A 16,861-nucleotide genomic window follows, 5' to 3' on the forward strand; every position below is an offset into this window, starting at 1 on the left:
GGGCCCCCGCTTTGGAACACCCTCCCCAGAGAGATCAAGCAAGCCTCTACAAGGAACTGAAAACCTGGTGCTTCCTACAGGTCTTTGAGCAAGATTAGTTTGGTTGTTTAACATGCTGACCCTGCTCTGCAGACTATTCACCCCCAGGCCCTATGATACGTTAATATGCAAGTCTTTATCCATCCTTTATAATTGACTATGTCTACTTCACAGCCCTGATATTTGACTCCTTGATGGAATATACTGATTGGAACTGTAACTGTGTCCATTTTAATTGAACCATTTTTTACTGTTGTCTTATGATGTTGTTTTTATTATGTTTGTTATGTTCATGCTGCTGTATGATGTTTTGACTATTGACTGTTTTTTACACATGTTGGAAACTGTCCTGTTCAATTGTACCTTTAGGTGTACAACCTAGAGAAATTTAGCATGTCTTCATCCTGTAGGAATCTGTGGGACATGCTCTTTCTTAAATCTTTAAGCTCTCTTGATAGCAGAATAATGTTATGTGATTTTTCTGGATTGCATGCTTTTTTTGAAACTGAACTACACTAATGGTTAATGTCCAAAATTTGGCTTCCAACACAACTTTATCCCACTACCAATGCCAACTTGATTATAGGTCTATCTATGGAACCTTTTTTTGTCTGATGCAAAAACCCAATATTGAATGGCCTCCAGGCAATCTATAATTTGGACATCCCTGGATGAAAATATACTGTTTTATCATTATGGGTAATATGTCTTCGTGACAGAATGATTGGAGTAAATTTATCTATTTGAACATCTGTGCATTAAAGATTCTTCACATTAAATCTAGTTCATTGCAGTATTTTCACATTAACCCTGGTGTGGTGTTGTTGTCTTTGTCAAGGAATGCCTTCCAAGTATGCCTAGCTGCCAGGAGTTTACACCAGCAAGTATCTACCACTCCACTGAATATACAAAATGGAGGAGGATCACGGTTCTTTTACCTCAGAAAACATGGTAATAATGGCTTAGCTTTTTTTTTAATCTTGTTTTTCCTCCTCGCTAAAATAGAACCTGCTATCCTTGCAAGCTAAAATGGGAAGTATCTAGATGACCTTTATGCCCAATTACATTTAGTAGTGTGATATGAGCTGTGCTATCCTGTTAATTAAAATGCCGCTTTAGGTTTCATTTAGCCATTGATAATAAATGCTAATTCATAGATGAAAAAGTCTCTGTAATGTACTAGTTGCATTTGCATGAGGATGATGAGACCTGGGAAATACAATTTTTTGAATTTGGCCTGGATAAGAGAAGGCAGTCCTAACATTGTGAAGCTTACAATAGATATTCAGATACTCCGTTTTCTTTAGTGCCTACTGGTGTGTATTTACTTACTTTCTAACTGCTTTACCTACCTTGTTATTCTTTGCCTTCAAGTCATGTGTGATTCATGGTGACACCTATCATGTTTTCTTGGCAAGGTTTGTTCAGAGGGAGTTTGCCTTTGTATATCATTTAATACAGTCCTGAACCTCTCTGCAGAGATGTGAATTTTTAACGCCCTGCTTGATCAGTGCCTTTTTCTTGTTGAGAAGGAGATTTTTATATAACATAAGAACAATCCAGTGGAGTTTAAGCGCTTCTCAATCACCATGGCATGTTTAAATAAATAAAATATATACGTTTAAGTAAGTGTTTGGCACATTACTTGAATTCAGTGGGACTATATAGAGATTCATTTTGTTACCAACTTGAGGCATGAAACACAACCATGAAAGTCTTTTGTTTTAATGTGTGACCAAAATAGTAGAATTACATTAGATCAATAAATACTTGATACCTGCTGCCTTCTGGTCTATGTAAAGCTCGCAAATAATGTATTAAAAGTTACAATATTAGTCACTGCCAGTGGGATATAGTTATTTGTTTATTTAAATAAAAGAAGTAGAATGATTAGAAAACATTGACACACAATTTTATTCACTACTAATTAATGCAATTAACAGTAAAACAATGAATTACACACTAAAATGATGCTTATTAAGTAACATTCTTTATGTTACACTTTCAAGTTTTGCAGTTTATAGTCATTTTCCCATTTCTAAAGCAAAGATATTCTACCTGTATTCTCCTGTCTGGTAATCACAATATTGTTGCATATTTTAGTTTACATTGGTAGTTTCAGTATTACAAACCCTTGACATAATATACTGTGATTAAATATTCTTAATCTTTATGGCTTCCTTCTGCTGAAAATTAAATGAACCAATTAGCATTGGTTTTTCCTTATCTTCAAACCCAGTGCACATCAGTAATTAGAATACAGGCCAAGTTAGATAAATATGGTTTGATTTACTTGTCTTCTGCCACTTTTCTTATATCATTAGTAATTCAAATATTCCACTTTCCCATTATTTACTTCGTCAATTAACAGTTTTCTTCCACTCTTGCCATATGGTACAATATATGAATGGACAACTGATAGGTCTGGGTCCATTTTTGGTAGGAAGGCTTGCATAGCACATCTCACAATTTTTGCACTGACTTATTTTTTCTGTAATGAGTGTGACAGCCCCACAGGGCAGCATGCCACCTGCATTATGACAGCCCTACAGGGCAGTTTGGCCATCCCATTATACTGCATATCCCATGCTAAAAACTTTCTTGTATTTTGGCTCTTGATTTGTAACTTCGCAGGGTCTGATTTGGTTTCAGTTTTCCACAAAGAAAGACTGCAAATATGGATAAAACTAATATGTTCACACTCCTTCCATGTTCTCTTCACTGTGAGGACAACTGAATAAACAAATCAATTAAGCTTTTAATTATTTGCATATAATACTCTATGTCTTGAACTGACTTGCAGATTTAGAGAGGTTACAGCTTCAGATAATTTGTGTGCTCCTCTGTGCATCCGAATACATTCTTCCCCAAAATTGAAAACATTTAATTAGGCAGTATTCTTACCGTAAGAAAACCTAAATGCCCTCTTGTTTTTTCAGCAGTGTAAGTACATATAAATGTGGTGGTGCATTGGAGTTTTAGAGTGTCCTTGTCTCATTCTGTGTCTGTTGTGTTGGAAAATATGTGCATGGGTGACTTGTGCTGGAAATATCAGCTGGATGCACCTGCTTTCTGGACTGGATTGTACATGAATTATATGTTTCGAACACTGATGAAAATTAATTTCACTTTTATGGAAGGCATTTACATAAGAGCAGGCTTAATGAGATATAAACAGCTGCCAGTTGCTGCCTTCATAAACAAATCAACGCCTAATGACTGAGTTGTAGGATAATTGGGTAAATGTAATTAACAGTAACTCAGAAGGTAGAAAATATAATTTCGACGGCCTTGAGTCTTAGGCTTTCCTAATAGCTTCAAAGAAACTGGCATTAGCCTATGTTAAAGCCACTACTGAGAAAGATTATCGAAAAACCACTTGAAATTAGTGCTATTTATTGTATTTTTAAAATGAGATAATTTCCTTAAAGAATAAGATCTTGTAGCTGCAAAGGTGTAATGAAAGATTGGATTCTTTTACATTGTTTATGACACTTAGTCAATTTTGGGGGTGTGATGTACCACTGGTACATCATCTTATACCAATTTTCCTTTAGGGTCGAAAGAATATGTATATTTTAATTTTTGGTTCCAGCATTTCTCCCAAATCTTCCATTTGAATCGGATGTCCAATATTACGGGCCCATTTTATCATGCATTCTTTTACTGTCTCAGTTTCTGTGGACCCAGGAGTAACATCTTGTATATCTTCGTTATGTCTTTTTTAAGAATTGGAACAGAGACCTTCCCAAATTTATTTGGCAAGGGAAAAAACAAGAATAAAGTTTAAAATTTTAACAGATGAAAAGAAGAGAGGTGGCTTCAGCTTCCCTGATTTGAAACTATACCATGAGACCTGTGCGTTAATGTGGGTAAAGGATTGGATTACGTTAAAACAAAACAAAATAACAACCCTGTAGGGCTTTGATTTAAGGGGAGGTTGGCATTTGTACCTTTGGTATGATAGGGAAAAAAAGAAAAAAAACTTTGGTAACCATTTTATAAGATCAGCAATAATTAAGGTTTGGGAAAATATAAAGATAGTCTGTATCCAAAGACCCCTCTGTGGATCTCCCAATTGGAAGCACTCCAAAGAAGAGAACTGGCCTGGGAGAAGTGGCCAACGTATAAAGAGATTTTGAGGAAACAGAATGGAGACTATACATTAAAACCGCAAGAAGAAATATACAAAATATGTAAAGATGTCTCCTGGTTCCAATACAGACAACTGACGGAACACTTTAATAAAGACAAGCTATTAGGCTTCATGGCAAAAGAATCAAGTTGGGATAAGATAACGCAATCCGATAAGAAAGAGATATTTATTTATTTACTACATTTATATCCCACCTTTCTGACCCTGAAGGGGACTTGGAGTAGCTTACAAATTATATGTACATACAATAAATTATTAGCATAGCACAATATTAGCATTATATATTACTATATTGTAGCATACCACTATACTGTAATATTATTAGTAATATTATATGTAATATATAATATATAATTAATATTATTATATTGCATTATTATTAGTATTATATTGTATTACATTAAAATATTATTTTCAATATTATATGCATAAACAATATATTAAAGTATTATATATTATTGTATAGTATATACTAGAGAGAGAGAGAGAGAGAGAGCATAGCATGTTACTGGGGAGAAGGGCCAGTATAAAATACAGTAGAGTCTCGCTTATTCAACGTAAACGGGTCAGCAGAATGTTGGATAAGCGAATATGTTGGATAATAAGGAGAGATTAAGGAAAAGTCTATTAAACATTAAATTAGGTTATGATTTCACAAATTAAGACCAAAACATCATGTTATACAACAAATTTGACAGAAAGTAGTTCAATACACAGTAATGCTATGTAGTAATTACTATATTTACGAATTTAGCACCAAAATATCATGATATATTGAAAACATTGACTACAAAAATGTGTTGGATAATCCAGAACGTTGGATAAGCAAGTGTTGGATAAGTGAGACTCTACTGTAATTCTATGTAGAAAACAGTGTATTATACTTAATGTTTTCTTTAGAAGACTTGGATATTGTCAGGCAACCTTGTACTATGAAGTAGCCACATAGTGACAGTACAGGCAAGAATTTTTAATCACTGAGATTGCAGCCAACATTCTTCCTCTGAGATGCTTGCCACAGATGCAGGTGAAACATCAGGAGAGAATGTTACTGGAATATGGCCATACAGCCTGGAAAACCCACAGCAACCCAGTGATTCTGGCCATGAAAGCTTTCGACAAGTCTTCCTTTTAGTTGCAGTTTCTTAATTAAAATAGGTTACAGTTTTCCTAGTACAGTTTTGTCACCTGGATGTAGAGAACAGTTTTAAAGAGTAAGGGAAACATATCTTTCAGGTAAATATTGTATTATTTCAGTGAGCGGTGGCTAACCGTGTTTGTCAGCAGATATTTTCGCCTATATTAGAGTCTCAATTTTAAATCAGATTTTTAAACTGTCTCCCTCAAGTTCTCATCGAACATGGATTGAATTGATTTATCTGCTTGGTTATGATAGCATCATATTTGCCTTATAATAATGGTAGTAAAAACTGACAAATGTTTTATAAACATAAAAATTTTGAAGCCTCCATTTGCAGTGATTTTCTAAGAATTTTCTAAAAGCAAAATTAAATTCCTGTCTCATTAGGAAAGGTCAGGGAATGCCTGGGAATGTCCCAGCACTTTGGGGTGTGTGAGAATAGCTGGGATTGTTCTGATCCTGAATTGACTCTGCTGTTCACATGGGCCAATGCCACTGTCAATCTTTCCCCATTCTCCATGGCACAGGGAAAATTTGCTGATGTCAGCAAAGGCACCCACGTTAATTGGAGAAATATGGGGAGAAAGAATTAGGGTGATTCCACTTCTCTCTCCAAGTTGTGCAGGCAGCTTTGCTAAGATCAGCAAAGGCACCAAGCAATGGCCAGGAGCTCTCTGGAGTTCCATGGCCACACTGCAGTGACAAAACAACATCACAAGTTAGGGTGACTATCCAGCAGAGCTGAACTGGGTTTGATCCAACTTATCAGAAGCTTCACCCAAACTACTAGCAGAGTGTTAATCAACAGTCTGAAGTCAAGCCAATAGTCCAACAGAGGTGCAAACATTAACAGGATAGCACAAGTAGAGAAGCCAAATGTCAGTTCCAGGGTCGTAAGCCAAATACCAAAGTGTCCAGAGAACAAGGTTGAATCAAAGTCCATAAGCCGAGGTCCAAGGTAAGTCCAGGGTTCAAGAAACACGAAATAGCAAGAATCCAAGGTTATAACTTCTAGCATGGACGTTGTCACTAGCAACAAGTCTCCATTGATCCTAAATTCACAGGTGTTACTTGTTAGTGACCCACTTCTCAGCTAATCTTAAGGACCTGCGTAGCTGAGACCTCTTTCTTCACAGGTCCATTAAAGCTTCTTCAACCTGCTCAGGGGAACTTACTTGCACTTGTTCAACAGGTTGAGAAGTCATAGCTGCTTCCATGGGTACTGGTTCAAAGCTTGGCTGAGGGAGCTGCTGGACACTGCTGGTCTCCACCTCGACTGTTAAGCCTTCCACCGACATCTCCTCATCCTTAGCTGTCAATTACACAACTGGACAGTCAGGGCTCTTCTCTCACCATTGCCACAGTTCAAGAGTGTTTCAGTATAAACACCATAGCAAAATCCAGAACTGGTCTGAAGCAGCAGTGCTTCGGACCAGCCCCAGATTTTGTGTCCTGTGCAGATGGGCCCTGAGATTTGACTGATATATTGGGCAAGAAGTGTGGGTGTAGAAATAGAGGCCATCCAGTGACCACCATGGATCTGAAAGAAAGCTGTAATCTGGGAGAAAACTTAACAAAATCTAGGAAACACAATAAGAGATACTATGTAATACTGTATTGATTGATTGCCTTGATGTGTGTGCACACTTTCGTAAGGTACATAAATTCCAGTATTTGTCTGCTTAAAGTAGTAGTTTTGTGTGTTTTTCCTTATTAATGTTTGCCTTTATTGATAACTTACATCTGTTGTTTTGCGTCTTGACTATATGCTATATATTGTACTTCTGAAAATTTGTTAACTGGTATGCATGAGAAAAGATCACTAACTTTGGAAAAATCTTTCCATATGAATATCAGTTACAAATTTTCAGTAGCACAACATATAGTCAATAAGATTTTTTCAAAGTTTTAAAAAAAATCTAAAAATATAACATTTCGTACATTTGAGTTTTCCTACAGATCTCTTATTATTGTATAATTTTGTCACCATCAGTTAATAAGTGAGGCATTACCTAGTCTAAGAAACTTAAAATAATTAAACTATTTAAAATATTTATCTTCCAATCTAAAATAACAAATAAACCCTAAAATACAGCATTGGCAGGTACACCAACTTTTTTCATGCTCCTCATTGAACTTAAAATGATGCAATTTGCTGTTGGTCTATTTCAACCTCAGCCATGTGTTTGTGGCTTGTTCAGTCAGCTGTGTCTTTCCTTTGGTATACCACAGTGGCTTCAGTAACTGCCATTCTCAGATGGTAAAAGATTTCCAGGACAGGAATCAATGACCCATTATCTCCTCATCATTGACACAATAAACACTAAAGGCTGACTCTGGATGTTTATCGTCTGTTGTGTCTATGTGTAGTTAGGGACTCTTTAGCATATGAGTAACATGATAATGAGTCATTCATAACCATTTGAACTACTCTGTGAAAGCATTCTTTGCTCAGGGAGTTTTAAATCTAGCAGACTGCCCATACACATTCACACTAAACACTTTGCCTGGAAAAACAGTACTGTAGTTGAAAAAGTATCAGCAAATTGCTGCTGAAGGTGAAAAGTTCAGTTTAATTTAATTTCACTTTTAAAATGTTGGAATCATTAGAGGTAAACATAAATTATTTGTACTGATGGTTAAATAATGTTGTGGGGAACATCATTAGGAACAGTTATATTGTTTTTTTTCAATGATGGGTCAGATTTCTCTTGAAATATATTCAAATACATTTATATGGATTGGGTGTCCTTAACTTGTTAATTTGCCTACATTTACTTAAAATCAGAAGTATTGATACAAGGCAGTATTTCCATTCTTTTCATATTCATCTTTGAAACAGCCTGCTGTTTGAATGTCTTAATTGTAATAAGGATACCAAGAGAGGCCGATTACTCTGGATTAAATAGGGAAAGGAACATACAGCGGAACCTTGACTAGCCCGTGTTTTGCTTTGACATATGAACAGCTTTTGAGTTAAGAGCTTGCACCAGAGGGAGTGCTAGTGTGAGAGTACAGGGCTTTAGGACTTCAAAGGAGCAGCTTCCATGAGTTGTGCCTCATGCACTTGTTCACTTTGGGAGATTGCAGTCTGCTTTGCTCTTGTCTAGTTTGGGAGACTGCTGTCTGCTTTGCTCCTGTCTGCTTTGAGGAACTTTCAGTTAGTTGATTTTGTGTGGTTTTTGTTCCTGGTATGTTTGGCTTCATGAAGAGAGAGAGGGAGAGGGAGCAAGAGAGGGAGAGAGGCTGGTATGAGTACAGCAGGAAGAAAATGATGCTTCTGCCTCTTCACTTTGTGTCTTGTGCTTCCTTGGCACAACTTTGTACTTATATTATTGTGCCACAACTTTTGTGCTTCCACCATTTTAAAGTTGATCTTTCTTTTTTATTGTGCCATGTGAATGTGCATTTAAGCATTATTTGTTATTTATAAGTACATTTTCTTAATTAAAAACACGTAACAAAAAATGGGGGTGGTTGGGCTGTGGAACAGATTAATACCATTTCAATGCATTTCTATGGGCAAATTCGCATTGAGATAACAAAGATTTGAGTTAAGAGCTTGGTCACTGAACAAGCTCTTAATTTAAGGTATCACTGTATACTTTCAACTCCATCCTGGGACTGTAGAATACACTAGATTATTCTGCTTTTAATGAATTGTGCATTACACCCTTAAGATTATAATTTTCCATGTGTTTGTTGCTCAGATTTTTCTTTCCAAACTATTATTTATTTATGATTAAAACAGACCTTTATCACAAGACAGAAATCAACCTAAATAGCCATTGGTGATGTGTAAACTATAAAATTGCTTAGGAATATACAGTGGGAAGAAAACACTTCAGTGGTTATACTAGTGTAGCATTTAATGAAATGTTTTTGTTTCTGTTTGAGCTTTTCAGAAATGATACTGGACAGAAGACGCTACTTTATCTGTGAAAATATTATTTCAAAAAGTGAATCTCATTTCAAGAGAACATAAACTGCATGGGACATTCCTGCAAGACTTCTCAATTGCATGAATATATATTCCTAACTTTTAAAATTTTCTTCAAGGTCCAGTGCTACACGCTTCCGTTGGAGCCAATGCTACTACACCATACAGGATGAGTGGGCTTTAGACAATATCTACATTGGACAACAATGCCCAAATATGTGTAATGGGCATGGCTGGTGTGACCATGGTGTTTGCAGGTATTTCATGCTCACTTTCTATAGAGGATGGGTTGTCTGACATGAAATCCATGTTGATTTTTAGTAATCACAGCATTCCTTTCTAAGTGATTGCACACTGCCTCCTTAATGTTCTGCTCCCCCTTAGCTGTTTATTTAAGATTATTGTCCCCTTGCTACTTGGTACTTGTTGTGTTTGTACAACCCTCTCTTTAGCCTTTTGTCTGTTCATTCTGGCCTTGATAAACTACTGTTCCCAAGGATAATGTCACCCTCCCCCACACAACCTAGTTTAATGTTCGCCTAGTCTGCTTGTTCATGTTATCTGTGAAATCAGCATTTTTGGGGGAAATAATCTTGTTTTCCCCTAGATTAGTGTAAATACTCACAAAGGTTGAGAACTAAGTCTCGCCCAGCCACAAGAAATAACATATTGATAACAGAAGGCAAATTAAGAAAACAAAATAACATTATCCTATGCTTAAAGTAACCAGAAGACATGCCTAAAAGTTGTCAGTATACAGAGACCAGCACATGTCACTGTTTTCTAAAGTGTAACAATGCAACTTTGGTTCCATATTCATGGCTGTTAGGTGCTTAATTGGTAAATGTGTGGACAAAACTTCAGCATGTATTGCCCAAATAGGAAGAAAGTAGGTTACTTTGAAATTGCTCCACCTTAGCTAATGAAAGTGCAGTATACAGAGAGCAAACTGCAGACTATTTGTAAATATCAAATGCAGTTCACAGACTCCCTCAACATTTTTTTCTTTTTATATATACTTTTTATTAACTGTATAAGTGACATAGAGAATGCAAAATTAAACAAAGAAAATAAAATACACAATTCAGATATGTCATTCCACTAACCCCCACCCACCCACCCACCCCACCCCCTCCCCCACCATGAACCATCCCCCATGACTTCTGGAACCACTCACTGTGAAACTAATCTATTTATACACATAATAAAAGTCAAAAATGTGTATGTGTGGAGGAGGTGTCCACTTACACAGACATCCTCCCGCCTCCACAAACAGCTATAGTTCCACTGAGCGGGAGACACTTAATGGCCATTCCTCCACTGCCATGCAAGTTATAGTGAGTACCATGAACATGTAGCCCAAACCCTGCCAGTGTCCTCCACAAACACCATTCTACCCCCCACCCAAGTAAGGCTTTCATGCGGGGACCATTTCATCCTAGGTGTTCAGTTTTTTCTCCAGAATGGACATCCTAGGGTTCCTTAATTTGCATGACCCCCCCACTGCCTCCCCCTTAACCCTTTCCTACCCTTTCCTATGGCACACAATTAACAGAGGAATTGATCAGCAACTGAACAAGAGGTTTGGGGAGAATTCACCATGATTTACAAGAGTTATACTTGACGTACATCCAGAGAGCACTGTTTACCAAACCAACGATGGATTTGGACCAAACTTGTCACAGATAATGGGATTTGCAGTACCTTCACTGATACTGTGATCCCACCGACAATAGACTGGGACCAAACTTGGCACAGAAAAGTCCCATGACCAACTGAACATATGGCAGGTGTTAGTGGAATGAACCTTGGTTTTGGGAGTTATAGTTCATCTACATCCAGAGAAACCATGATCCCCCCCCCGACAGTGAACTGGGACCAAACTTGGCACAGAGAAGCCCCTTGACCAACAGTGGTTTAGGTGAATGGACCTTGATTTTGGGAGTTGTAGTTCACCTACATCCAGAGAAACTGTGACCCCCACTGACAGTGGACTCGGACCAAAATTGGCACAGAAAGGCCCCAAGACCAGCTGAACATACTACAGTGGTTTAGGCGAATGGACCTTGATTTTGGGAGTTGTAGTTCACCTACATCCAGAGAAACTGTGACCCCCACTGACAGTAGACTGGGACCAAAATTGGCACAGAAAGGCCCCAAGACCAGCTGAACATACTACAGTGGTTTAGGCGAATGGACCTTGATTTTGGGAGTTGTAGTTCACCTACATCCAGAGAAACTGTGACCCCCACTGACAGTAGACTGGGACCAAAATTGGCACAGAAAGGCCCCAAGACCAGCTGAACATACTGCAGGAATTTGGGGGAATTGACCTTGATTTTGGGAGTTGCAGTCCACCTGCATCCAGCAATGCACACACAGACCCAACATGGCCAACTTTGAATACTGGCAGGGTTGGGGGCTGATTACCCTAGGAATCTGGGAGTTGTAGTTCACCCTTATCCAGACAGCACTGAAACCAGCCAACGATGGATCTGGACCAAACTTCAGTGATATTACCTAACATCATAAAACAAACAATGCCTTCTTCTAATAACCTAGGCACCGCCGGGTCCCCAAGCTGGTATCTCATAAAAATCTACCCTTATCTTTGCATTCCCCCTTGCAACTACTTCAAACTCTACTTTTGTCTTTCGTTCTAAATATCCAAATGCAAGCCTCCATTTCCTAGCAAAATCTTCATTATTTCTTCCCCGAATACCATTGAAGAGCTTAGCTATTTGGATATTCTAATAATTTCCCTCTCCAGTCCTTTATAAGTAACTCTTTTTCCATTATTTTGCTATTGTTAGTCTCACAGCAGCAAAACTATATCGACAGATTTCTACATCTTCTTTACTAGTTCTTTCACAAAATAAACTTGTGACACATTTCTGGATTTTTTTTCTTAACCTTTTTGGTAAGCATTTTATTTGTTTCTTTAATCATTCCCCCCCCCCCCAAAAAAAAATCCCTCAACATTTTTTTCTGAAGGTGTAATTCAAAGTTGCAACTCACAATAAGTCCTGGAAGTACTTCATATTTTCAATGGAGATCTTAAGTTCATTGGGTTTTTTCATTTAGTTCTTAGCCCGTTACCAGTGAGAGCTGTGGTGGGTGAGCAGGATGGTAGTGGAGGGACGGCAGCAGGAAAGGACTTGGGGCTTAGTGAGTCTGAACTGAATAGGACATTATAAATCAAGGCTTATGTTCACTCACTCTAGCTCTCTCCTACTACTTCCTCCCTGTTTCTGTTCCATTCTCTTCCCTCCCTCCCTCCCTCCCTGACTGACTGGGTGAGCGAAGACACACATCTGCTTTCCTTCCTTCTTCCTATTCCCGTTTGAGTGAGCAAGATAATGCATGTTCTTTGCTTCCTCGAGCTCCGTGTCCTATCCTCTTTCACTCCAGAAGGAGGAAGGGAATGCAAACACCTTCTCTCCTCTCACTCCACATTCATCTCATCCCCCTTCATGCCTGGGTGAGTGAAGGAATGTAAGTGCCCTCCCTCCTTCTGTCCCATCTTCTCCCCTCACTCCCGTTCCCAATTGAAGGAACAAGCAAAAGAATGCACATGTGGCCGGACCCAGCTATCCCTACAGTGTTTTATTTCCTCCCATTTACTTAGGATTTAAGCACAAGTCAAGGTGTTATTGAAGTCCATGTTAAAAGTGGTGTAGAGCAGCAATAGAAGCCTCTGCAAATAATCAAATTTATGAAATTTAAACCCACAAACATGAAAGCCAACTGAATATATATGAGAATACACAAATTGTTTCTTGTACTCTGTAGATGTGATTCTGGATATCGAGGGAATGAATGTCATCCTGAAAATAACCTCCCTTCAACAATCATATCTGATTTTGAGAATCCAAACAGTTTGGAAACAGAGTGGCAGGAAGTGATTGGTGGAGAGATTGTAAAACCAGAAGAAGGCTGTGGGGTTATCTCATCTGGATCCTCCCTCTATTTCAACAAGGTGTGTGTCTATATCTATATATTTATCTCCTTATAAGAGAAATATATAATCATTCAATAAATAAATATATAGTTAAATTATATTTCCTGTAACAAAGAACATTAGCGGAATTATATAAAATTGAACCTGAATTTATATTATTTCTGTGCCTACTTTTAAAATTATAATTTATATTGTAGGTTTAACTTATTAAGTGCATTGCAGTTTAATTTATACTGAAGATTTTTTAATATTAAAGTCATAATTAATCCAGGTATTTATAAGAATGTATGTTTTTTAACAACAAAAGAAACATCTAACTGCATCAGACAAGTTCCAACTCCATCTGGATTTTTGCAAGAAACCAAATTGAGGGTGTCTATGGCCCCTACATCCTGAAGTGTTTCCGAAGCCAGGATCTTTAGTGGGTCCCCCTGCCTAAATGATGACACAAAAGAAAAAAATAATAAATATTTATATTTATATTGATTTTTTTTCAATGTATCAAAACAGGCACATATTGTCCATCAACATAAATAAGAGTATGAATGGTGATAAATTACAAATATGAAACAAGATAATGTAATGTTCCTGATAAAATAATAAATTTTAGTTGGATAGACAAATCAAGTCAATATTTTATAAAAGCCGCTCCTGGTCTTCTTTTTGTCTGTTCCACCTTGACACACCAAGCCCACTAATCCCAAATCCTCTGTCAGTCCCCCCACCTTTGGGGATCATGTCCACCACATATTGTTCAGTGGTGGGCTGAGTCTGCTTTCTTTTCTTCTCTCCTGTAATTTCCAGTGTGAGAATGCAGTATTCTTTTGAACTGGAGAAAAAAAATTGTAAAAGAACAAAGTAAACAGATGTTCATTCTAACAAGGAAAGTGTATTGTGATCCTGCTGTTAAACAGTTTTAACAAGAAATGTGTTTTATATTAAAAATAACTGTCCTCTGCCTTTGTAGGCATGTCATATTTTCTTGTTTGTGACACACTGAGAGACCCATTTCTAAAATGTCAACTCTGCAATTTATTTTATTTTTTTATTTGTATTAAGGGTCTTCATGTGAAAATTTGGTTCACACAAAAACTATGCATTTTTTTTTGCAAAATCCTCTCAAAATAGTTCTGAGAATAAAAATATAATTTAGAAAGACTTAAAACCTAATTACCTTGGCCCATTTGGGAGAAAACTTTTGAATTAGTTCATTCATGATATCTTTTATTCTTAAAAGAGATCTCTTCGTTTACAGATACCTTCCAGTCTCGCTGAGCTCAGCAAGGCCATAAAATTTGTTTAAACCAGGAGTGGGCAAACTTCTGCCCTCCAGGTGTTTTGGATTTCAACTCCTACAGGTCCTAACAGCCGGTAAGCTGGCTGGAATTTCTGGGAGTTAAAGTCCAAAACACTGGAGGACCAAAGTTTACCCATGCCTGGTTTAAACCTTTTACATTCTCTGCCATTACCATTGCCAGCAGGGTAACAGGTGCAATCCAGTTATTTGTATGGAGAGGGTTTTAAAGTATATTTTACTTTTATGTCTTAATGCCACTAATATTAACCTGACCAATCTTTCACTTCGACATCAAATTCGGTTTTGCACTACTACTGACCCAACTTATTTGTAGATATATCCTGTTTTAATTGCTCTAGCCCTGTTTGCAGAATTTTACTTTTTTAATTGCCTTCCCTATTTCCTTTGTGGTTTCTATAACTGGAGGCCCTTTTTAATTAAATTTAATTATGCAGTAAATCATCCCACTGGTGAAATGGATTTCATGTTAGAAGTATGACAGAGACAGCAATTCTTTCTGGAACTCTTTGCTTTTTACATGGGGGAACTGAGTCATTTGTGCTATCCAGGGAAATGCAGACTACTCTCACATTGAGAGCAGCCACTGGAGTCTAATATGTGACTCACTTCTACCAACATTCTGTATCCTCTATTAAAAATGAGGCATAGTGGAGTACTCATTCTCATAGGCCAGATTGTCTGTGTGATGTTCAACTATGTGAATGAAGCATGCACCATAACAACCAGAATCATGATTGAATAAGGATTTTGTATCCTAAGCATAGGTCTCTATGGATGTTGTGACCTGGGAGACTGATAGAAAAATAAGCAACATAAATATTCATCCTTGTCCTTTTAATATATGCCTATCCTAATTGCTCTATACATTTTAACAGTGCTTTGGGCTGAAATTACATCTTAATGGAAGCAATGCCATCTTATTGTCATAGATCGTAATTTAACTTATTGGACACAGCTAGGAAAACCTGTAAGTGTATAACATTTAAGAAATCTGTAGCCATATAGCTGTCATGGCCAGGGCAACGGAGCACTAAGAACCGACACACGGAGGCCAAAAACTATCTAATATCTTTATTAAGGAAATATGTAAGAATAATAAAACAAGTAGGAAATATAGTCCAATAACAGACCTTTCAGGGAAGGTCAGAATTAGTCCAAAATTATATTGTCCAATATTTTATATTAGAGTCCAAAGTTGCAAATCCAAACCGAAACACACTCTATTTGCAAGCAATAGAGTGGGGAAACGTCCAAAATCTCTCCAAAGTTCAAAGTAAGTCCACAGCAAGAACTGGAAACAAGGCTTGATACTAGAAACAAGGTCCAAGGCTGGAAGCAAGGCAAGATAGTTCTTGAATACTTGGCTAGGCAAGGCAAGGCAAGGCAAAGGAACTGGAGTTGCGGACTTTATGAAGTCCACACTTGGCTGGAAACACGAAATCACTCCTGAAGCTGATCTGTTGACTCCGCACGGAACCCTCCGTGTCGGGCACTTTTAACTCAGTCTCATTTCTCTGCAAGCAGGTGTCCTGAGCTTCCTTTCCCAAGGGAAAGGAGAGCGAAACACATCTCTCTCCAGATGCGTTCCTCCCTAGAATTTCCCAGGGGAACATAGCTAATTAACGTCTTGTTTAGCTGCTAATCTCAAGCTTCTCCGAAACTGCTCTTTCTCACCCCGGCCCGCCGCATAGAACTGTTTCCTAGCAAAAGGAGGGGAGGCAGTGGGAAAGGCCTATTCAAGGTCTTCCTTAATGGGCTCTCGGGTAGAATCATCAACAGGCATCTGGAAAGATTCCGGCTCTTGCTGAGCCGGCAAAAATCCCCTGTTTTCGTCATCATCAGCCACGATGGCGCTGGGATCAGAACTCCAAGGCCCATGAGACATCACAATAGCAAAAGGATCTGGTGTGACCTTTGAAACCAACTGTGAGAAATAAATTTAGCATAAAATTTAGTAGAACTAGTCTCTTTTATCAAATGTGTCTGATAAACTGAATTAATCTATACAAATGTACAGAAATCTATGCCACAAACTTTTTTCTCTCAGTCTTGAAGGTGATGGTCCAAGATCCTTTTATTTATTTATTTATTTATTTATTTATTTACAGTATTTGTATTCTGCCCTTCTCACCCCAAAGGGGACTCAGGGCAGATCATATTGCACACATATAAGGCAAACATTCAATGCCTTAACATAGAACAGAGATAGAGACAAACGCAGGCTCCGAGCTGGCCTCGAACTCCTGACCTCTTGGTCAGAGTGACTTGTTGCAGCTGGCAGCTGGCTGCTCACCAGCCTGCACCAC

The 16,861-nt window shown here is 37.8% G+C and overlaps 1 protein-coding gene across 6 annotated transcripts in view; it reads left to right on the forward strand.

Annotated features, from left to right (window-relative positions):
- reln (reelin) overlaps nucleotides 1–16,861 on the forward strand; it is a 395,806-nt gene that overhangs the window by 287,001 nt on the left and 91,944 nt on the right. For all 6 annotated transcript variants that reach the window (XM_062981720.1, XM_062981721.1, XM_008111538.3 and 3 more), the window contains 3 exons: nucleotides 878–990; nucleotides 9,396–9,533; nucleotides 13,069–13,255. In XM_062981720.1, the coding sequence (XP_062837790.1) occupies nucleotides 878–990; nucleotides 9,396–9,533; nucleotides 13,069–13,255 (438 nt within the window). The remainder of the gene's footprint in view (nucleotides 1–877; nucleotides 991–9,395; nucleotides 9,534–13,068; nucleotides 13,256–16,861) is intronic.

This window comes from Anolis carolinensis, chromosome 5 (genome assembly GCF_035594765.1).
Source record: "Anolis carolinensis isolate JA03-04 chromosome 5, rAnoCar3.1.pri, whole genome shotgun sequence".
Taxonomy (NCBI): domain Eukaryota; kingdom Metazoa; phylum Chordata; class Lepidosauria; order Squamata; family Dactyloidae; genus Anolis; species Anolis carolinensis.